The 18,296-nt window shown below is 38.9% G+C and overlaps 1 protein-coding gene across 2 annotated transcripts in view; it reads left to right on the top strand.

Moving 5' to 3' along the window:
* SATB2 (SATB homeobox 2) overlaps positions 1 to 18,296 on the top strand; it is a 199,190-nt gene that overhangs the window by 90,094 nt on the left and 90,800 nt on the right. For both annotated transcript variants that reach the window (XM_049887752.1, XM_049887751.1), the window contains one exon: positions 10,669 to 10,771. In XM_049887752.1, the coding sequence (XP_049743709.1) occupies positions 10,669 to 10,771 (103 nt within the window). The remainder of the gene's footprint in view (positions 1 to 10,668; positions 10,772 to 18,296) is intronic.

Genomic DNA, 18,296 nt, shown 5'->3' with positions numbered 1-18,296 from the left:
TAAAACATTTTGCATACTCGTCATTAACTTCTCACATCTGTCATAGGAGGTAGGTATCAGTGTTTTAGATCAAGAAATTGAGGCTCAGAGAAGCACTAGAATTACCTACCTAAGGTTATTCAGCTGGTTAAGTTGAAGGTGGAGACCCCAATCCAGACCTCCCATTCCAATGCCCATCCTCCAAATCATTGCATTACTTGGTCAGTGGAACAGGTCAGCTGTGCTAAGCCCATCTTTACGTGTCTCACTGAGCCTTTTCTCTGCCTAGTGGAGGGAGATAATCTTTGCATCATATACATCTGTAGAAATTTTGTAGCTAATCCCTCACATGAAAATGCACCAGGATAAAAAGTGACGCTCCATTTTTAGTGAGCTGATTATAAACTAAAAGAAGCCACAGAAATAAGGGATTGAACCAGTCAAAGGAATGGTGCAGGAAGGGCTGCCTTTGTCCATTTGTGTCCATGAGCTAGGACCCCACTTTTCTAATATTTCACCTGTGATAGCTTGGGACTGCTATGAAAATGAACTCAGTTTGACATTATCTGAAGCTATGAGTGGAAATCCATTAGCTGGTGTGAGTTGCTACACTTGATTTAGGACTGGGGGCTAATTACGTGCCTGTCAAGTTCAAAGGAGAATGATGAGAACCTTAGAAACTTGAGGTGCCATCAGCTGTGGTCCAGAGTAGTGTAGCCTCTGGGGAAGCAGGAAGTCTAGTGGTTTAGAGCATGTATTCTAGAGTCAGATAGACCTAGATTCATGTCCTGGCTTACAAGCCTCTGTAACCTCACCTTTATGAGCCTGTTTCTCTATAGGTATAACCAGGAGAGTAATAGTTATAAGTCATATACCAGTTTGCATTGAGTTAATTCTGATTGCCGGCAACCCCATGTGCGTCAGAGCAGGTTTTCAATGAGTGATTTTTTTTGGAAGTAGATCACCAGGCCTTTCTTCAAGACATCTGTGGATGGACTCAAACTGCCAACCTTTGGGTTAGCAGCCAAGCGTGTTAACCATTTGCACCACCTAAGGACTCCCACTAAGTCTTATAATGAAGATTAAATGACATAATATACATAAAATGCTTGGCCCAGTGCTTGGCTTGCAATAATGCTCCATAAACAGTAGCAGCTCTTATTATGGAGACATGATACTGTCAGTGTGAACTCAGTAGTTTTTTTGTGTGTCTTAGAAAGTATTTTGAAATTTGGGTCCTCTGAGACAAAGCATGCTATCAATATTTTTGTCTCCAAAAAAATCAAGAAGGCATGCATGTGGGTAGTAGGATGCTAGATGGAAAAGGACATTTATATTTCTTGAACATCAGTTATATGCCTGGTCTTGTGCTTTGGGCTTTCACACAAGACACCTTAATACCCACCTGTAGGTACTGTGTAGGTGCTAAAGCGTTGCTGCTAGAATTTTGATTTATTCTAATGCAAATGCTTATTAAGTTATAAAAATAAATATTTTGATTATCCTGATAACAAACAGGGACTGGTAAAGAACAAGTGAGGAGCAAACTTTCAATCATTTGTCCTAACTTTCGCAATTGGGCACTATTAATCGTCCCTTGGAATCACATGAAAGTCAAAATGGGCTTTGCCTGGATATGGACAAGCTCCTAACTTAATATGACAAATTTAGATTTTATTCCAGTCTTTCAAACTGATGTATCATGATTATCATATTTGGTTGTAACTATAGATGTGAATCCAGAGGCAGCACGTGTTGAAAGAACCCAAACCAGGATCTGAGAGCCCTGAATTCTAATTTCAGTTCTTTTATACTGAGCGTGTGATCCTGTGTAGGTCTGTTCACTTCTCAGAGCCTTGTTAAACTCACCTGTAAACTGGACATGATTGTAAATGCATCTTTCACATAATTTGAAAGTGTTCTGAGGTTCAAATGAGATCATCTTTACCGAACCATAAAAAAAACTCTCTTTCTCCCCTATTTTCTGTTGTCATTACCTGCGCACCCAGCTGCCTAAATTAAAAAGGCCCTTGTCCTTCAATCTCTTGTTTGATCCCGTGGATTCCACTGCCCCTGTATCTAGAGTCTTTCTCTCTTGTGCCACCACCTCATTTTGGCCTTCATCTCTTCTCATTCTGAATATTTCAAATCTTCCTGCCTCACAACTTTTCTTCTGCCATCTTATCTCCAACACAAATGTTATGCCATTTCCTCATCTGTAACTCTCCTGTGACTCCCACACCCTGCCCCTACTGCTATACAAAAACCAAGCTAAACCTGTTGCCATCGGGTCGAATCTGACTCATAGTGACCCCTATAGGACAGAGTAGAAGTGCCCCATAGAGTTCCCAAGGAGTACCTGGCAGATTTGAACTGCTGACCCTTTGGTTAGCAGCTGTAGCACTTAACCACTATGCCACCAGGGCTTCTCCAACTGCTATAACTGCTATAGCAAGTGAAAACTCCATGGCATGGCCTATGAGCACCACCAAGTTGATGCCCTTCAGTCTTCTTTCCCATCACATCACCTTCCTCCCTCTGCCTGCACCCATTCTGTGCTGCAGACTCTCCAAATTAATTTATTCTCGAACATTCATCATTGCTCAGACTTCTCTACTAAAATATCCCTTAGGGCTGGAGAGACCCCACTAGGACCCTTAATATTATGAGTCTAACAAAGCAACTTTCTTAAAAATGCATGCAAAGTTTATATTCTACCCTATATACTTTTCTTTTTAATGATCTTTTATATACTTTTCTTTTTAATGATCTTAAAAATGTAGTAAAAAAAATCACTTTACCTGTTAATTTTTTTAGTCTCCTTTCCTCCCTGTGAAAGTGGCGCTCCAGGGAGATGCCACGTGTGAATCTCTGGCCTTGGTAACCACGCACACAGTGCCGGCAACACTGGAGTCCTTCAGGTTGACCCTTGCTGGCTTTTCTGTATATGATTTCTTCTGGCTTGAATGTACTGTTCTCTTCTACTTGATGAAAATCATCCTTCAGTTTCCAGCTGGAAAGCCATCACTGCTGAAGTGCTCTGACCTTATGGTTGAAGTAGTTGCTTCTTCTCTCTCAGGGAGCACTTTGCATACACCCTGTCACAGCACTTATCACAGCCTGTTGTCGTCGTTCACCTGCCAATTCCCATCACTAGACAGACTGTCCGCAATATCAGAGGCTATCTCCTGTTTATCTTTGTATCCTCAGCATTCAGCACGATGTGAATCTTGCATGCGGTTGTTGCTCTACTGCAGGGTTTCTCAACCTCAGTCCTGTTGACATTTGGAGCCACCTAAGTCTGTGTCGTGGATGGCTGTCCTATACATTGGAGGATGTCTAATAGTATTTCTGGCCTCTGCTCACTAGTTGTGACAACCAAAAATGTCTCCAGACATTACCAAGTCTTCTATAAGTTGGGTAAAATCACCCTGGTCAAGAGCCACTGCTCTAATGTGTTTAATGAATACGAAAATGTTTTAGAAAGTACTGTAAAATTTAAAGTATTATAACTATTTGTCTTAGTTATGTAGTGCACAGTGTAGGAAGCCAGAAGTCTGAATTCAGGGCACCAGCTCTAGGGGAAGGCTCTCTCTCCCTGTCCACTCTGAGGGAAGGTGCTTGTCTTTTTTCAGCTTCTGTTCCTGGGTTCCTTGGTGATCTTCACGTGGCCTGGCATTTATCTTCCCCCACTTCTGCTTGCTTCTCTGTGCCTAATCTGCTTCTTTTATATCTTGAAGGTGATTGGTTTAAGACACACCCTACACTGATATGGCCTCATTAACATAATACAGAAAACTCTATTCCCAGATGGGATTACAGCCACAAGTATGGGGGTTAGAATTTACAACACATATTTTGGGGGATACAATTCAATCCATAACACCATTACAGTGTTCTGGGCAGGTCCAAAATGTTTTCGAACTAGATACAGCAAACACAGTAATTTGATGGTTGATACCCAATACATTTTCAGTCATATAGGGACCCACTCCTGTTTAGGATTTTGGGGAGATCTGATTTAAGCATCTGGCATTACTGTCTGCTTATGAAAAACATTACTGGGGCAGCCCTTCTTGGCCAGTAAGAACATGTAATGTGGGCCCTGAGGTTAATCCTGCAGCTATTACCCTTACTTTTTCCTATTACCCATCATCCTTAACCCTGGTGGCACAGTGGTTAAGAGCTACAGATGCAAACCAAAAGGTCGGCAGTTTGAATCCACCAGGGGCTCCTTGGAAACCCTATGGGGTGGTTCTACTCTGTCGTATAGGGTCACTACGAGTCAGAATTGACTCGATGGCACTGGGTTTGGATTTTTTTTTTTATCGTCCTTGAACATTCCATATTATTCACTTAATTTGCATAGCTATGTTGTATTTCAATGTGGAAAAAGATTCACCTATTTACATAGTTGCCTGAGAACTGGTACATAGAACATTTTTTGGAGTTCAGCCAATCTAATGTGAAAAAGAATGTATTTTTATTTTAAAAGCAAGATGAAACAGTAATGCAACCACACATTCTACCCACGTTACGGGAGTCCCATTTAAGAGTCAGGAACTTTGCAACGGCTGGGAATACAGTGATGAAGAGAGACGGCTAAGGTTTCAATCCAGGAAAAAGTGAGATATCCAATAAGTACTCCTTACCTTAAAGGAGGAAGGTAGATTATTGGCTTTTCAAAAATAGACTTGGTTCATGTGTAAAAGGTGTCTGTTTCTGAAATAATTCTTTCTTATTAACCCAAGCCAAACCATATTAGACATTTCTTCACTGAAGTTTGGTAATTTGAGGAGTGATTCGTGGATAGTACATTTTTTTCTTGACCATCCGGTGGTCTACAGTTCAAAAGAGCAGCCTTGAGGGCAAAAGGAAAGAGTAGAGAGAGGTCCATAAATGGGCAACAATTGTAGCCTGAGGCACATGTATTTAAAGTGAGGGAAGCAATGTTTTAGCTATTCTCCGTTTGGCCAGATGCTTGAAAAGTATAGGTTGTGTTTGTGTGTCTGTGTCCTTATTTTTGACTTCACGTTTTAAAAACATGTTTACATGCTAACTGACAGCCTCCTCCTTTTACTGCCCCCCACCCCCCAGTCACCACTTACAGCTTCTTCCTTTGGCCACATGGACTACCCCAAGCATCCTAATTTTCTATACCTTTGGTACAGCTCACCATTATTAAATGGTCTTCTCTAACTGCTCCAATATGAAAACATTATGGATATGTGTCTTTCTGTGGCTTATTTATTCTTACTGGAGGAAGAGTTAAGAGATCCAAGTTTTATTTTTGGCTGACAGTTATGCGACCCGCCCCCGCCCAGTCCTCTGTGTTTTGATCCATTAAAATAAATAGAGCTAACAGTGCCTTCCTTATCTCTATTTTAGGCTGTCATGAGGATCAAATGGGATGATTAAAGAGACAATTTTGTTAAATGAAAATTGCAATGAAGATACAATTTGCAAATCCCTGTAGCTCCCAGTGTGCCCCTGCCCCATACTCATGGTCTCTGTGACCCTGGGCATGATTTTAAAATGTTTTTAAAGCAGCTTTACCCCATGGCTATAGTTGAAGTTTTATTGCTAAAAATTCGAGGAATACAATGATTGATTAAAGTTATTGAACTGCAAAGATGTTACTAGATTTACTGTATGATAGTGATACAACTTTGATATAGTCTGCCTTTAGAAATTGACCGTGAGATAACTATTTCTGTCATCCTAAGCAAGCCTTGCCCATTTGGTGATCAGGCCTATGTATAACGTGCCAAAATAATTGGGTGTGAAATCAAGCAGCCAGTTGGGTCAGTAGAAAAAGCAAATTGATTGTGTGTTCATCCACTGACAAGTGTCTGATCAACTATGTGGACAAGTCTCATGGTAACCACTTGTCAACTGTCCCCTTCATTTAATCTTAACTTCATGTATGTAGTGGACATACATACAGTGACATGTTCAACAATTGCTAACTGTCCATTTTGGTTATTTTTGTGCAAGGTTGTTTTAGTTTGGAACTCAGCCTTATGAGCTCATGTTGAAAGAGGTTTACACATGACAGCTAGAAGGTAATACCTACCAAGTGGTGATGATATATGACATGATTGCCTGGCTGAGAGGGAACTGACACTGGTTGACTTCACATTTTGTTTCAGGCCATTTATGCAAGTCACCTCACTGAATCCTCTCCGTCCTCTGAGGCCAGCATTGATATCCCAGCTTTACAGATGGGGGTGCTGAGGCTTAGACAAGCGAGTCATTCATCAGCCACTTACGGGAAGGACTCTCAGATGTACTTCATACTCTAAAGCCCAGAAGTTTTCCTTTCAATTAGAATAGTCAAAGTTTCTAATTCTGACATTGCAGCTCAGAAATGAGGATGGATAGGGATAGTAGAAGGCTGTCAAATGACATTAAATGAATTTTTCATGACAAAGTAATTTCTCCAGATCAGTTTTTTCCCTTTGCAGCACTTAACTGAAGTAGTATTATAATTTCCTCATCTTTAATATGTTACTTAGAACAGCGTACTACAAAATAAATAAATAAAACTCATTGTCATCTAGTCAATTCTGACTCATGGCGACCCCACGCATACATATCACAAAGCAAAATGAAAAGACTGAGAAATGAGCAGAGAAGGTACAAGTTGCTCATTGACTGCATCATGCTTTCTTCCCCACGCGAATGTGGAAAGGGTGCCAGGAGATGTCAGCTTCTCCCCCAACTCTGATGGCCGCTCAGACCGGGGATTTTCCTGCCACTGGCAGGACATGTAATCATTCACCTTGGTTTGAAAATGTGCAGTTTTTATAGCGTGAGTGTGTTATGTACCTGCAGCTTAGCTACTCTTAGTATAAGGTTGCTGTTCAAACATACAAATCCCACTAAGCCAAAGGGAATGTGCTGAAGGATATCTAATTATTTTATCTTTTTTTTTCCTTGGGCGGGGAATGCTCAGGCCCGTATCTTCCCGAGTATATTGTACAAATTGTTTTGTCTTGTGTTGATCGTTTTGCTCTTTCCTATTGACTTTAAATTGCCTTTTCAAAAATAACTTTCAAATATAGGTGGCAAATTCTGTTGTGGCCAGATTAACTGCAAATAAGAAATTGTTGATTTTATTTTCCCCCCATGCAAAAATCTTCGTATTTACAATTTCATAATTAATGAAAAACAAGTTTAAAAATTTCCAAGAGTTTCTATAGTTGGGGAGACATGTTAAACATTCTTACTTACCTTAATAGATAGCATTATTCATAAAACAGCTTTATCTGCCTGGGTGGTATTTGTGATTGTGTCTAAGTACCTTAAGGGGGGGTTGCGTGGTTGCTTATTATATGTGTGCCCCCTCCCTTTTTTCTTACAACCCCACCACCATGCATAGTGTTGTGTGCTTGGTAAATGCAAAGTCATTTTAATATTAGCCTCAGTAAAACATAATTCCTTTTTTTAAGTGTTAAAAATAATATATCTTCTGGGTTATTTGTATCAGTATTGCTTTATGTTAGTGTGGATACACAAGAGTTGGTTGCCTTATGGATTGAAAAAGTCAGCTCAGATCTCATTCGTTTATCAAAAAGATTGTAAAAGTCCAGTTGTTGGTTATTCTATGACTGTAAAACATAAAAGAACAACACAAAATGAAAAAGAATATATATATTTTTAAAAGCAGGAAATGAAATTAGATCTTTTTTGGCAGAGTGGTAGGCAGGAGGAGTTTAAATCATTACTTATTCCATTTTGCAACAAATGTATCATCAGGTTTCAGATGCTATTGATTGTAAGGTGTCTCCTGATTTCAGTGATGTTAAAATATGAAAAAACGTGGCTTTAAGAAGAATTAAATATGGCAAATAGAGATTCTCTGTACCCCAGGATTTCTGTAGGATGCTGTTCCCTGTAGGGCGAAAGTCAGCATGTACTAGGTCTGTGTTAGCTTCTTTCAACTTTCCATCTAATTAATTAAGCTTTGATTAAAAAAAAAAAAAAAGGACATTAACATGAAGATGACTTTTTATTACGGGTCCAGAGTGTTCTAGTGAGACCTAGTGAGTCAGACTCAGGCTATGAGAACATGGCAGTCTAATTTAGGATTACAGAATGTTCACGTTACTTTGAAACTGGAATAATAAGATATAACATGACCTTTTATTTATTTTTTTTTTATATAAAGTATACTCAGGATGTACCTTTTCTGTTTTTAAAGCTCTCTGATAGCAATTCTTATTGGTAAAAGTATTTTGTGTGTGAACTAAGTAGAAAGCCTTGCAGAAAATTAAAAGATGAATAAGATGCCACAAACTCAATAAACATTTCAGGTGTCTAAAGATTCTTATTTCTAGGAAATTGCCTTTATTTGCTACCTAATTTCTTTTCTCAGTTTATAGCTTAAACCTGTTTCTTTTCTTGCCCTATGATCAGTAGAGATAGGAACTTATTATAATAAGATGGGGAAGAGAACAAATGCGATTGAGACTCTGGGTAGCCAACTCCTCCTTTTTAAATAAGTCATGTGAACCTGACTGTAGTACAGGACCTGGTGATGGAGCTCATAGAAGCCCAGATATTCTTTTGCTTGTCACATAGATTGATTGACATTGGCCTTGGCAGTGTCAGTGAAGGTGCACCTGAAGCAAGGACAAGGTAGAGAGGATAGAGAGAGGGAAATGTAAATTGTCTTGGTCCAGTGTGATGTGAACTCGTGGCCTCATCTTCTGGGCTAGGAGGAGTTGAGGGACAGCACCAGGCTACACTTGAGTCACTTTCAATTTTAGTCTATCTTCTAGACCTCTTTAACACTAACTCCTGCTATAGTTATATATCCTATGCCTTCCCAGAGGATAACATTCATGCAAACAACAGAGAGATGACAAGTACATTTGCAGTTATTCACATACACCAGAATGGCTGGTGCATTCTATTATTAGGTTGCTTTCATGTTCAAAATTTTATTATTATGCTATTTCAGTTTAGCATTTTCAAGTTATCTCTGTCCCTTTTCATCTGTTATATTGCAGTGACTCAGATATCCCACATTAGAACTGTGTTAGACACTAAGGAGAAAAAAATGAAGCAGCTATAGTCACTGTCCTCAAGGGTCTCACAGTCTAGGAAAAGGGAAAAGCTCAGTGCAGGTAGGGAGCTAGCCCAGCTAACCAGGAGACAGACTTATTTGGTGGTCAAAGCAGAACCCCGCCTCAGGGCAGTTAGGGTTCTGTTGATGCTCTAAAACAGCATGCAAAAAAAAAAAAAAAAACCATGCAGGGTTTGTTAAATTCAGTGACACACTCAGGTGATACTGTCCCTCAGATTCAAAGGGTTTTCCTTACTCTCTTCCTCCCTTAGAGAACAAAATTGTCATTTAGAGATCAACAACTGAGGGAGGATGACCATCTGCTGTGTAGAAAGGGCCAAAGAAATTTCTGTGAATTGAATTAGGACTCCCTCTCTGCCCCCTGCCTGCAATAATGAACAGTGATTTTAAAAAAAAGAGGCTGATAGGCTCACAGAGGGGAATGTTTTCAATGGGAGTCTATGAAGTACTGTCTGCTGGCATTTGAACCTCCTGGTAAATAACTTGCCATTGCCTTGATTTATTGTTACCTTTTTTTTTTTTTTAATCTCTTCTTTGTAGAAATGTCATTACAAGTTCTGAGATTTCTCTGAACTACACTGTGTCTGGGGATAACTTTTTTTTTTTAAGATAGGTGAAATTTCAAGACAAGATATAAAACGTAATACAGGTCATTTGGGCCTCTTGAGTTGTTTGTGTGCATTTGTTTTTAGACAGAATTTATAGAAATAAAATGTATGTGTGAAATGTATACATGTACTATCACAGTTCAAGTGCAAGTTAACATCTGTCACATACGTTGGCCCAAACATGTCATATTGACTGCAAACATATCTCTGTAGGAAATTTAATTCAAGGTGTGCAACTCTAATTTTAAATTTTCAGTGGTAAGTCAGGTTGTACTCCCCATCTCTTTCTGTTTATCCCCGATTACAAACAAATCAGCTAAGGGGTGACCTGAGGAGAGAGAGGAAGATGAAGAGCCAGGAGGAATTGTGTATTTAAGCATTCAGAAAGTTTGAGCTTTGGTTCATTTTTGGTTGAAACATGGTACAAGTGTTATGTTTAGTTTGCTCTGCTCTAAAATAGCCCTGTTAATTTTTTTCATTTGGTGGATTTTCACACAAGTGCTAATCACACGTTTCTATAAATTATATTAATTTAACTTATTTCCCTAAATGTTGTTCTGCAGTGAGTAGCACGGATGTTCTCAGATTCTTGGCTGGGTAAGCCTGTTGCCGTTGGAAGCGAACAAAAACATCTGAAAGGCATTATTTGGATTATGGATGCTGGAGCATCTGATCTCACCTTTTGCTCTGGTCCTAAATCACAGCTCTCCTTCCTCTTGGCATTTAATCTGTATGACCCTCCCGCTCCCCAATCCCCATCTCTGACATTGCCCCAGGGTTGGCTTTTTGGAGAAAGCACTGGCATCCAACAAATATAAACACAGGTAATCATGTTTGATGTTAAACAGTCAGTTTCATTTGCAGGAGAGTGAGGGTCTCAAGTTTAGAAGACAAAAGAGATTAGTATGGGCTATAACGTACTTGTCCTGGTCCCTAAAAAGGAATACCCATATTATGGAAAAATAACTGTTTTATTTTTCTTTCCAGAGTATGATTTCATCCATTGTAAATAGCACATATTATGCCAATGTGTCAGCAACCAAGTGCCAGGAGTTTGGGAGATGGTATAAGAAGTACAAGAAGATTAAAGGTAAACTGATCGTTTTGTTTTTAAAGCCTATTTTCAGTTGCAAAATGAAGTGTTGGTTCTTTGGAATTCATGCTAATTTTAGATACAGTTTGTATGGTTTTGTACAAAGGTAAGATTCTTATTATTTCCATCATGTGATCCAAATTGGTTCCTTAAAAACTAAGAGGGTATTAAAATGAAAAATAAATTTCTTAGACTGTATATATGAAGTTTGTAGTTTTCACAAGAAATGCATGGGAAGCCCAGAAACTTTAGAAATATTTTGAAATGGTTTATTCCAGATAGGCATGTCTGTTTAAAAAACTCAATCAGCAAGTCATTTCTATTCATATGATAGTGGAAATTTAAATGCTGTCATTTTAGGTTAAATCCTCACAGTTTAACCACTGATCAACATACTGGAATGACAGGTGTGGGATAGCAGTAAATCTTTGGTCAGAAATTGGACTTTTGATTTTGTGTTTATTTGGAGACAATTCCAGAGCAGTGGTTGAAGCAAAGTTGTTCAGCCAGGCAGACTTGTGTTCAAATCTTTGCCTTCCACTTGCTAGCTGTGTGAGCTGGAGCAAATTATTTAACTTCACCAAGCCTCAATCTCCCCATTTGAACACTGGAAATAACAGCACATTGGTCACTGGGTAGCTGTGAGGACTAAATAAGATAATACTAGCATGAAGTAGCCTCTTCATAAATAATAGCTATATGAACATATTAATAAAAATTGGTGGTGATAGCCCTGGAGCCCTGGTGGGTCAGTGGTTAAAAAGCTGGGCTGCTCACCAAAAGGTCAGTGGTTCAAATTCACCAGCTGCTCTGCAGGAGAAAGAGATGGCAGTCTGCTTCTGTAAAGACTGCAGCCTTGGAAACCCTACGGGTCAGTTCTATGCTGTCCTATAGGGTCACTATGAATCGGGATTGACTAGATGGCAGTGGGTGTGGTTTAGTTTTTTGATTAGTGATAGTTCTAGTAGTAACACATAAGAAATTGTGTTTGGTCCTGAAAATACAGTTCCTTATGTAATAAATAGCATACTATTTACACCACCCAGCTTTTTATCTGCTTTTGGAAGCACGTCAATGTTGGAAAAATCCTGTTGTTCTCACCTCAGTTCAGATAAATGCTAGTAGCCTCTGAGGGGTTTTAGGGAACATTTTTGTAACATAATAGTTTGGTGTTTGAGGGTCCTTCCAGTCCCTGTTTTGCACTATTATAACGTCATCCATCCTGCTTTATTATTGGTGTGCATAGCCTTGCTGACAGCTCACTGCCCCCATCTGAGGGTCACAGGACAATTTATGGTGGGTAGGTAAATAAAGGATGCATTTATTTATTTGACTACTTGTAGGTTTTCTTTGGGGAGACCAGGTGTCAAAGTAATATTTATTGGCTGTTGAGTGTTTGGAAGCTTGTTTACAAGGTTACCTGCTGAGGAAACGAGCTTTCCATGCCCATTTCTGATTATAAAGGACTGAGAGCATTTTATGCTAGATATACAAGTTATCATATAGGGTCGCTATGAATCAGAATCGACTTGATGGCAGTGGGTTTGGTTTTGGTTTTTGGTATACAAGTTATAACAAAAGTCAAGATGTTGAACTAAAACAAACAAACAAAAACCAAACCCATTGCTGACAAATCAATTTTTACTCATAGCAACCCTATAGGACATAGTAGAACTGTTCCAAAAAGTCTCCAAGGCTGTAAATCTTTATGGAAGCAGACTGCCACATCTTTCTCCCACTGAGCAGCTGGTGGGTTGGAACTGCCTACCTTTTGGTTAGCAGCTGAGCTCTTAACCATTGCGTCACCAGGGCTTCTTAGATGTTGAACTACCCAGGAAAAATTAAGAGCACTGAAAATTGAATTAAGATCCATTTCTTTTCAACATAGTCTAAAATTTTTAGAGCCCTTTAGATTCTGGCTTGGGTATTTGAATTACAATATTACTAATATTCCCCCTTGTATAGGATAAAACATGATTGTGTGATTCAGAATGTTTTTTTTTTTTTTTCTGTGTTACCAACCAAGTTTTTTTTTTTTTTTTTTTTTTAAATAGGATTGCTAAAGTGCTTGAACATATCCTCTTTGGCTAAAAATCAAAAGAATCACGTAGCTTCAAGGTCATTTGCTAGATCTCATTTACTTACTGTTATAAGAGAAAGGAAGAGAGTGTCCTCTTTGAATAGGCTGGAGTATAATTCCAGATTCAGAAAGACTGGAAGCCCTTCACTCTAGTGTTTTCAGAATTGCCACTACAGAACCTGTGAGTGAATGAGTGAGTGAGTGTGTGTGTGCGTGTGTTGTGTCCATACATGCATTCACACACATTTTCTACTTTTCTCCTTTCTCTCTTAGAGATTCAGTTCTTTCAAGCTCTATTTTTTTTTTTTTCAAGATAGTAAATGCACAGTTAAATTTTTAAGTGCTGTAAAAGCAGACTGAGACCTTGATTCCAATCAGGAGGTCAAGGATCCACACATGAAGGGGCTGTCAGACACTGTGTACACATGCTGTTCAAAGAGATGGAGCTCGTCATTGCTGCTTGAAAGAGTGTGTGTGGATGTGTGTGTGTCAGTAGGAGGAGAAAAGGGAAGGTTAGGTATGTGTGAAGTAAATACAAGCTGCCGTAAAACAGTTCAAGTGGTGTTGATTCACCAAGCAGGGGAGTGGGAGGAAAAACAAAGAATTCATGACAGGTATAATGGTGTGCAGAAAATAAACAGCCAGAGGAGTGTATTTTATTAACTTTCGACCCTTGGAAAAAAGGAAGTGTTGGACCTATACACGCATGTTTCATTTGATGAAGCTTTTTGTTATGATTAGATGTTGCCGTGGAATTTCCTATCTAGGAGGACCCATTTCATGTGGGAAAGTAGTGATTTTGTTTTTAAAGTTTTTGTGTCCGTCCATTTAAAAAAAAAAAAAAAAAGTAATGAGTTGCAGGGCTCCCTGGATGGCACAAGAGGTTCAGCACTCAAATACTAGCTGAAAGACTGGTAGTTTGAACCTGCTTAGAGGTGCCTCAGAAGACAGGCCTGGTGATCAACTTCCAAAGAGTTACAGCCTTGAAAACCCTATAGAGCACTTCTACTCTGTACACATGGTGGTGGTGTTTGGGGGGGGGGTCACCAAGACTCCAAGGCAACTAACAGCAACCACAGCAGTAACAGTGAATTGCAAATCTGGATTGAGTAGGTAGCGACGCCAGAATTCTCTCTTAGAGATATTCCTGAGAACCCAGGGGTCAGAGTACCATGTCCCTCCTTGCCTTCTCAACCCCTTATTTCCACCCCCAAATCACCAGTTTACATGTGTTGTGGCTGATATTTAGTATAGAAGAAAATCTCAAGCTAACTTACTGATGTCCCAAACGAAATGCAGGCTACATTGTTAAATATGTTTCCTATTACCTGCTAATGTCTGTTTTAATAAAACAGTGGGAACTAAATGGTTACTTCTTAATCAAAACCATGATTTCCTAAATATAAGCTATGTGATTCTGTTACAAATTGCCACATATAGATATCCTAGGTCAAATTTTTTTTCTCTTCTCATAGAAATAAATAAACAGTAAAATAATTATATATTCTGAAAGATCAAAGTAAATATGACTAAAACCTGGCAAAAATAAAAGTCTACCGAAAGGAAGAAAAAAAAAAAAAGATCAGATTGCAAATTCTATAGTTAATGCTTAAATAAATATGAGAAAAATGAACAATCAATAATTTGATATCATTAAAAACAGATGTAAAATGTATATACAAATGGAAAGATCTAAATTTTTGAAGTAAACATTTTAATGTGCATTTTTTGAATTTGTTGTTATTATAGCTAAACTATTTACACTTATTCTTGAAAAAGTCCTAAGTTGGTTTGGCTTAGCATGTTAACTTTATTTTCCCTAGTGATCATAGAAAAGCACATTCTGTTTACCTTTATTCTTTAATTTCAAAGACAATCACGGTTGACACAGACATATTTGAGTTAACGTTAGCGTAAATTCCGGGTAAAAGGGGAGACAGAGTTTGTATACTCTTGTTTTAAGGTCCAGAACCATGAACCTGCTTCCCAGGATTTTTTGATACTGAAGAAAATGGAATGGGTGGATGGGGTGGTTTAGACAGCAGTTTCCATTGCTGTTCATCTCGTACTACAATTGCTTCTGGCCTAGATTTTTCGATGTAGAGCCCCTAAGCTCCCAAATGCAAGAAAAGCATATATACTCTATCCAAAAGCAACAAAACAAAACACCAATATTAACAGTTGTTTAATGTCTGGGAGTTTTTAATGTTGGACACAAAGATAATCCATAGAAACGAAGTGATGTTCGTGTGTTACAAGATACGTTTTCAAGAAGTCTTTCTTATGGGTTTTCTCTTCCATTGTGACAGATTTGCCCCATCAGTTTTTCTTTAATAAATTGTACACATTTTATTAAAATGCTTATTTTTAAAAAATCTAACTCTTCTTTTATATGAACTCTATTTAAATGTGAACTTGTTTTATCATTTTTATGAAACTAAATGGTAATTATGAATACAATGCCATCACAAATTATACTCTCTGGCGATCTGCATTTGCAGGGGATCAGAATTAGAAAATGCCCTGACAAAAAACGGTCTTGTATATTTTAAATGTATCCCAATTAAAAATTTATAAGTTAAAGGAAAATAATTTTATATCTAAAGTGTTTTTCATCTGGTACCCCATGCCAAATGAATTATCATATTTGGTTAGGTCAATCTCAAGTATTTAATAGGTCTCAAGAATTAAGGGGTCATTGAAAGTTCACAGGGACACTGGTGGATGTCATAAAATTATTTGTGTCATAAAGTAATACCGTTAGAATGAGTGACCCTAACCAAACCCCCTATTTTGGCCAGAGTGCAAAATTATCCCCATCACTTTCGTTTTCTCAATCATTGCACAAGCACCCACTGATTGCTGGTTGTCTTAATTTCATTTGTTTATTTGGGTTTATTTTGCAAAATATTAAAAAGCTGGGAGAAAAGAGGATTTTAAAAACTAGTACTACAGTGTAACTTCCTCAAGACCGGCTTATTCTAGTAATCAGTATTTTATCTGACCCTGTCTGATCTAGTCTTGCAAGATCAAACGTCCAGGCCAGCAAGCAGACAGTAAACAAAGCCCAAGAAGGGTTTCGGTAAACACAAAGATTAGATGTTGAATGAAAATTAAACTCCTTGAACTAGTCCTCTGTACTAAAGTGGTTAAGTGGGTTGTGATTAAAAGAAATAAGTAATTATGATCATTATAGCTGAAATGATATAATGTTACCACATTTAAAGCACCTCTTGTACCCGAAAATGATTGTGTCATTTACAAAGTGGTGCCTCAGAGTTGAATAGAGAAATCAATGTTCCACTGACCTGGTTCCATAAGGCAGCCCCTGCTTAGCCATGGTGGTGTCGGTGGTCAGGACAATGCTTTAATCAAGTCCCCGTACTCCTTTCTCTGCTGTTGTTTAACCCTGATGAGGTAAAAGTAACTTACTTTTGTCTACCTAATTCTTTTGAGTCATGAAAGAAATTTGCTTTTAGCTTTGGATCTAAATCAGGGTGCTCTGGGAAGGAAATTTATCTGCTCTCTGCCCATCTTGTACCTTGTCGAAAGCAATGCCAACATCAAATCCTTTGAAATTTTGTGTAAATATTGAATTTATGGAAATAGAAACATCACTTCCATAACCAATCATTTTCCATTTCATTGGTCTTCCAACGTTTGGAATAGCTTTGTGTATTTTCACTGCAACAGTCACTAATAAGTATGCATCAGTCACCTTAGCCTGCCTGGCCCAATGATTGGAAACTGATCGGTTATATCAGCAGGTGGAAGAATGGTGCATGGGAAATGCCTTGGGTGCTCAACTCAGATGCGGGTTAACTCCTTGCTTGGCCCTTAAGAAACTCATTCTGGCTGTATTGGTAGCTGCTTCTTTGGCCTGAATTTGTTCAAAAGAAGTAAAAACAATTGTTTGTCAGCCATGTGGTGTGTAGATTAAAATGAACTGGTGGCATATTGGTTAAAAGCTCGGCTGCTAACCAAAAGGTCGGCAGTTCAAGTCTACCAGTTGCTCCTTGGAAACCCTATGGGGCAGTTCTACTCTGTGTGTCCTGTAGGGTTGCTATGAGTTGGAATTGACTCGACAGCACCTACCAACAACAATCTGCTCATATTTATATGATTTATAAAGCCATTTTAAATACATGTTAAAAAGGGATGGAAAGGGAAGAATGATCTACTTTTTTAGATTCCTCCCTCCCTCTCTTCTTCCCTCTGTTCCTTCCTTCATTCCACTCATCCACTCATGCATCCATCCATCCAGCCAGCCAGCCAGCGGTCCATCCATCTATCCGTCCGTCCATCCATCCATCCACCCACCCACCCATCCATCCATCCACCCACCCACCCATCCATCCATCCATCCGTCCATGCATCCGTCCATCTGTCCATCCACCCATCCACTCCTTGCAAGAAAATTAGTCACTTATTTATTAAAATTATAGTTATTTACAAAAATAAATTATTTCAATTAAACAAATGTTTAGTGCATACTTCTACTATATACCATCTTCAGTGCTAGAAGCAGTGAGAAGCACCCAGAAACAGTAAGACTGTGCTTCCCTCAATCTAGCAGGGGAGGTGTTCCTGTAAATATATTGTGGCAAATATATAGTTGTGGTATAAACTACTTCCCTGGTAGCACATGGAAAGGTCCATAAATTCTACCCGTTGGGTGTCAGGGTTGAGGAGGGGAGGGTACTAGAGAAGTAGCACATGAGTTATACCTTTAAGGACAAGTAGGGTTCTGCAAGGAACAAAAAAGAGAAAAAGGAACATTTCAGACAACTGTAAGTTCAAGAGGAGCAGCAGAGCATGGTGTGTTTGGAAAATTATGGATGGTAGTCCTGTTGTCTAGAACGGCAGGTACATTTATCATGATGTTGTAATAGATGCCCCGAATGGCTAAGATTTTGATCTGTGAAAAGGAAAGGCAGGGCTTGGCTGGGTGTGCAGATGGTGGTGACAGCAAATATAGGTGAAGGAACAGAAATGATCAGGATCCAGCTATTGGAAGCATTTGTGTTGTAACAACGGAAAAGAACTTTGGAAAAGTAGAGGCTAGACCATAGTTGACTGTGAAAGCCCTGTTGAGGTATTTCAAGGATCACTGAAGGTTTTTCGACAAGGGAAAAAGATTCTTCTAGTAGCAGTCTATATCTGTACGAGGTATGATGTGCACGTGGTGATATAAGGGTGGGTCAGGAAGGGGTGGTGGCACGTACACCCTGAAGGAAGTAGGCCACATAGACACTGTTTCAATGATATATGGAAGTGAGGCCTTGGATTTGGCTGGCAGCAGTGGGAAAGATAGGAAGTGACCAATACAAGAGATGCAAGCGGAAAAGAGCAATAAGGTTTGGTGAGAGTGAATGGAAAAGAGAAAGAGAAGTCAAAGTAGGAGTCAAGGTTTTGAGCTTAAGTGACTCTTTATGGTTTCGA

This window comes from Elephas maximus, chromosome 6 (assembly GCF_024166365.1).
Source record: "Elephas maximus indicus isolate mEleMax1 chromosome 6, mEleMax1 primary haplotype, whole genome shotgun sequence".
NCBI classification, from domain to species: domain Eukaryota; kingdom Metazoa; phylum Chordata; class Mammalia; order Proboscidea; family Elephantidae; genus Elephas; species Elephas maximus.
Note: the sequence above shows the minus strand (reverse complement) of the source record. Positions and strands in the feature narration are given on the sequence as shown.